The following is a 6000-nucleotide window of genomic DNA, read 5'->3' as shown; positions in this document are numbered from 1 at the left end:
ATTCTTTCAACTTTTCTGTATGTTTGAACATTTTTTTTTTTTTTTTTTTGTAGAGACAGAGTCTCACTTTACTGCCCTCGGTAGAGTGCCGTGGCGTCACACGGCTCACAGCAACCTCCAGCTCTTGGGCTTATGCGATTCTCTTGCCTCAGCCTCCCGAGTAGCTGGGACTACAGGCGCCCGCCACAATGCCCGGCTATTTTTTGGTTGCAGTTTGGCCGGGGCTGGGTTTGAACCCGCCACCCTCGGCATATGGGGCCGGCGCCCTACTCACTGAGCCACAGGTGCCGCCCTGTTTGAACATTTTAAAATAACATATTGGGACAAATCCCTCTGGCTATAGTAGGAAGAATGGATTGAGAGAGGACCAAACTGGCTCCATAGATAGCAGCTAGGAGACTGTTGTAATCATTGAGGGGAAGGGTGATGGTGGCGTGGACTAGAGTAGTGTCATGGAGATGATGAGAACTGGACAGGCCCTAGAGATATTTAGAATGTAGAATTGATATGATTTCCCAACCAATTTTGCCTCAGGGTCAGGGAGAGGCAGAAATCAAAGATTACTATCATGTAATCTGGTTTCTATAACTGGGTAGATGGTAGTACCAGGTACAGAAAGACGATAAACTAGAGCGGAAAGACACAGATGTGAAGGAGAAGCATATTTAAATATGCTTAAATATAAATTGTGCTGGTGGAGATACCATATGGGTAGTTGGATCTGATTTAGGGGCAGATAGGAAGGGTCTGGGTTGGAGATGTAAGTTTGAAGTTCTAAGTGTACTGAAATCATGAGAGCATGGTTCATGATAATGCCTGGAAGGCTGTATGATGTGAGGAGGAAAGAAAGGACGAGCACTGAAGAATCTAACTTTTATTAGTTGTGTGAATGAACAAAGAAAGAAGAGAGAAGGAGCATCTATGAAACAGAAAAATCAGAAGCACGTTAACATTACACAAAACCTCTGTTGATGGGCTTTTGAGTTGTTTGCAATATCTTGTAATAAATGCCCTTGTATGTACTCACTTCTCATACATGCATTTCTCTTTGTAAGGTAGATAGCCAGAATTGAAATGGCTGGGTAAGATATATATATTTCATGTTGAATTTCAAAGTGTTTATTTTTGAAAGAAAAGATTACTTAGAAAAACCACCGAATAAGTTAGTCATGTTTAATGTGCCAGTTGGTAAGACTAAATAAATAAATTGGATGCATCCTTATAAAGTAACATCCTGTAGCCATAAAGACAGAATGAGACTTTCAATATATTCTGATATGGAAGGGGAAAGAATAATACTTACTTTTTACAATTTTGAACTATTTGAACTCTGTGCCATTCACACACATTACCTACTCTTAAAAATATTATTTATATCTCTATATTATTCTTCATAAAAGACAGTTACCTAAATACTAATTTGCTTTTTACTTCCAAGAGCAACACCAACAGGTATCTGGTAGACTTTTGCATACTTGGGTTTTGTGTTACAGAAACACTTAGATGTTGGATTTTATGAAACCAGGAATCAGAGAATGGTTCTAAACCATGATATGAAGATCTGAACACATCATGCTCTGCTTGTGTTCAAGTCATAAACTTTGAAATTTATTCTTTTGCTACATTTATTATTAGTGAACAAATATACTTTCCTGTGTCTACTTCAGAGATAATCTCCAGACTTCACCATCATCACCCTCTCACCATCCCTAAAAATGTCACTGAAGATGTAACGAGTTACCTTAAGTCTAATTTATTTTTGTGTTTGGGAAGCAAGTAGTGATGATCTAATAGTTTCAGTTTTCTGTTTATAAAAAGGTAAGAAAGGGATATGAGCATCAGGTTTTTTTAAAAAATGGTCATCATACCTACTAAGCTACAGTAGACCAACAATTTAATTTTTTAGAATTAGATGACCTATTTCTGAATAATATTGAAGATGGATTGCTTATTCCCTCACTGAGAATATTACTAAATATATTCCTAAATCACTTTTTTTTAAATTGAAGAAATCTAGAAATATAGAACAACTAGCTAGAATAAGCCTGAAGTTAATTCTAGCTCTTCTAATACTAAAATTCAGTTTGTATACGTTTAAAGATTTTTTTATGAATTCAAGTGAAAAAAAATGAGCTGAGGAACTAGAATGTGACTCCAGAACATACCTGAGTACATTATGTTCATGCTCAAGTAATCAGACTTGGTTCCACCTTTCTTGACATGTGCCCTCCTATCTACCTGCTAAGCATAGGATCGTGCCAAGGACTGCAGTGGAAAGAACACTTGCCTCAGAATTGCACCCTGGATTTAAGTCTTGATTTAATCACAGCCTCTGTATAACCTTGTGCAAGTCATCTCGGCTCTCCTGGCCTTCAGGTTTGGACTCTGTCTCTTCTAGTTTTAACCACCTTTGCATCTAAGTTTCGTGGTTCAAATATCTGGAATTCCAGGTGACAAAAGGTATCAGAGACTGAACTACTGGCCTCAGTTCTTCATCCCTAACTGTATTCTTACTCAGTCACGGCTTCACTGTGGGGAGAGCATATAGCCCTGCCTCTTGATTTGAGCGTGGTTCTGACTTTCTTTGACCAATGGGGTATCAGTGGACATGACACAACCTGGGGCTCAAAATGCACTTGAGCAGTGGGGCTCATCTTAACACACCTGCCATCATCATTCTGTGGCTATTCCTTTGGCCTAGAGAGGGTGAGACATGAGCAGCCAACCTAGACTCCCAGGCCTGTAGCAGGAAGCAGAGATGCCCTAGTCAATCTCACAGGGGTCCTCAAACTTTTTCAACAGGGGGCCAATTCACTGTCCCTCAGACCGTTGGAGGGTCGGATTATATTAAAAAAAAAACAACTATAAACAAATTCCTATGCACACTGCACGTATCTTATTTTGAAGTAAAAAACCAAAACAGGAACAAATACAATCACACCACCTCATGTGGCCCGCGGGCCGTAGTTTGAGGACCCCTGCTAACCATGAGAAGAAAGGATTGCTATTTCAAGCCACTGACATTTGGGGTGGTTTGTCACTCAGCGTTATCATGGAAATAGCTAAGCACTGCAAAAGGAGATAACACAACTCAGGGAAGGAGAAAATAGGGGAGAGAGTGAGCAAATAGAATCTATGACTCTCTCATAACTGGGCAGAGGAGGGGCAGAGGTGAGACAGCAGAGTATCTCCTTTTCATTAAACTAGTCTTGTCAAGGAACAGAATGCAAAAAGGTACATCAATTGACCATTATTTCTTATTCACTTTGGTTAATGGCTTAGAACATTTTATAAAATAAATCTTTACAACAGGGCCCTCTAATAGCTAGGATATCATTAAGGTGACCCTACATCCCAACATTCACAGGTCACAGGTTAGTTCTAGTTTATATCTGTTGTTCTGATATAATTATGTAGCTCTCTTCACTAGCAAAAATAGGCTGCTTTAGATATAAATCTATAGTCGCCACAGAAAGTCCTGTCAGTCCATCTTGAGACATTACTTGGTTAATTCAAAAGTTTGCTATAATAACAAGACCAACCCCTTGCACTAACAACCATCCCCACCACTCATCCTTGGATCACAGGATCCCTAGGGAGAAAAGGGTGGCCAGTATCCTTCCTCTTACTCTTCAAGTGATCTATCTTTTCAGTGATCCTCTTTCTCCTTAAATCATTTGAGAAAATATAAAGTAACTCATAATTTGATAAAGGATAGGGACCTCAAATCTCAATTGTAGGTTCAAATAAACTCACGCCATTTCTCTTATGGTTTAAACCATATGAGCCATTGCACAATTTGCTCATTGATAGGATGGTGTGGTGCACATGCTATCATCCAATTGAGAAAGTGTTCACAGGCATATAGAGGTACATGTAGTTGTAGGCACTCAGCAAGATCTTAAATGTTCATACTGACATATGTTCCCTCACGTCCCAATACTGTCAGGTGAGAAATGGCGGGGTAGCAGAGTTCTAGGTCCTAGCCTGCTGCTGGTAGGAAATGGAAGCCAGCTAGTCCCCAGAGGCCTCATTCTTGGAGAACTGGTTCCTTCAGAGCCTACACTTTCCCATGCTAGAACGCAGCATGAGTACACCCTTGATGGGAGTCCCAGGGTTGTTGGCCATCATTTGCCAAAGGCGTTGCTCTTCCCCCTGGGAGTCCATCCAGTCCACGTTCTTCCCATGGCTCATACCTGAAGGAGGGAAAGGGGAGCATTACACTTCACACATGAAATGCTTTGATTGCCTAAAAGGCATCTATGAACCTCTGATGGGGCCTTCCCACCAGAAAGCCTTTCATTGGCTTGTTCTCATTAGTGTATCTGGTAAGTGGTTTTAGAATGGAATCAATCCTTTGCAGCCTGCACTACTTTCTTCTGCCTAGATGATGTGAGATAAATCAGGATGGCCCTGCTGACCCATTTCCTCCCCGTTTTGGTGGTTTAGCTGACAGCTGGTTCATCTGGACTGAATTAACATGACAGAAAAACAGGCTGAACTGGGCTCAGAGGCTCTCTTTTCTTAACAAGGCCACTTTTCTGACGTGAGGGGGGGTTCATTTTAGAGGCATAGATATCCCTGGCTCCCCTTAATCTACAAATAAGTAAAGAATCATAGGGATGGGGTATTTCTCAGCAGAAATGGTGACCTTCGTATATGCAGACCATCTATGTCTGGCCTAAGCCATGGGGTAATGAGAGTTTGGGAGGCTACATGTGGCCTACCACAATAAGACCATGTATCTAATGAATCCAATATTAGATTCATGTTGAGGAATGAATCTAAGGAAAAAGAAAAGGGTTTCCTTTCAATTCAACCAGCGTGAATAATAGCTGCAAGTGCTGAACAGAACTCCGAAAATGACGAAGTCAAGTTGATCTTGCAAGTTTATCTCTCCCCTGTCAGAAGCCTGTGCTATCTTGGTGATCCTCTCCCAAGCAAAACCTGAAACAAGGCCCAAGAAAGTACCTGAAATTCACTTAGACTAAAGTGTAAATGGTTAGTCTATGAAATATAAATATAAACATTATACTCACCAAACTTGTAGCCTAAAGACACGAAGTTCCAGTAGTCATGTTTATATTTTAACAATGAACAGATCCTTAGCTAAAGGAGTGGAGCATCTGTGGGAGTTCTAGGATTCAGGTACAGCTGAAACTACAGATACATCTACTGCACCTCACACCTGCGGGAATCATGCCCCTGCCCCATGCCCAGTCGCGGACCATCCCAGAGTCCCCAAATCCCTCACCGCTTCCAGAATTCAAACGAACTCCTCCCAGAAAGATGTTGCTTGAAAAGGCCTCCTTGTCCCAGATGGTGAGTTCTAGGCAAACATTCTTTATATCCTGGGGATATAGGCCACGGAACATGAAAGTATGATTCCACTGAGGGTTAACGCTCTTTTTTATTACCAGAGTTTTGTGCTTGGTGGCTTTGTTATCATCGGGGAGCAGGTAGCTGCAGGAGAAAACAAATCAAGTCACCAGTGCGACGGCAGGCAGGAAATGTCATCCTTGAGTAGTCATTTGTATTTCCTGTAATTCCTAGTGTGTGCAAGTGTGATGTGTGTATTTGATTGTCTCTTCTAGGTTCATGTACACTCAAATCTGGATTTATTTATAAGAATGGCTTATACTTTCTTTCAAGAGGAGCAAAAGTAAAATGAGTTCCTTTCAAATCCTATCTCGATCCTTCCCCCATCTTGAAAAGAAAAAGATCTCCCGTGATAGGCACTATTGGATGCTCTGCTCGTATCTTCTCGGCCCTCCTGTGAGTGGATTTACACTACAGCCAAGGTAGGTAGTTCCTTGCTGGCATGATTTCAGTTGCCCAACTCAAGCACCTGTGTCTCTTGTCTTCTCTAGTTAAGGACCTGACACTGTGTGAGCTGGCTCAGCCTACGTGCAGGGAACTCAGACATTGAATGCCTCTACCAGCAACCTATAAGCAATGAATTCTGTAATTTGGTGGATGAGTCCCCTAGCTTCCCTGCCC

The 6000-nt window shown here is 41.4% G+C and overlaps 1 protein-coding gene across 1 annotated transcript in view; it reads right to left on the bottom strand.

The window, feature by feature from the left end:
- Positions 1 to 1186: 1186 nt before the first annotated feature.
- SYTL5 (synaptotagmin like 5) overlaps positions 1187 to 6000 on the bottom strand; it is a 128761-nt gene continuing 123947 nt past the window's right edge. The window contains exons 16-17 of the mRNA XM_053579914.1: positions 5255 to 5463; positions 1187 to 4196 (exon numbers count right to left, since the gene is read on the bottom strand). Of these exons, the coding sequence (XP_053435889.1) occupies positions 4054 to 4196; positions 5255 to 5463 (352 nt within the window). The 3' untranslated portion in view covers positions 1187 to 4053. The remainder of the gene's footprint in view (positions 4197 to 5254; positions 5464 to 6000) is intronic.

Source organism: Nycticebus coucang, chromosome X, assembly GCF_027406575.1.
Source record: "Nycticebus coucang isolate mNycCou1 chromosome X, mNycCou1.pri, whole genome shotgun sequence".
Classification (NCBI taxonomy): domain Eukaryota; kingdom Metazoa; phylum Chordata; class Mammalia; order Primates; family Lorisidae; genus Nycticebus; species Nycticebus coucang.
This window is presented reverse-complemented; position numbering and strand designations above follow the sequence as displayed.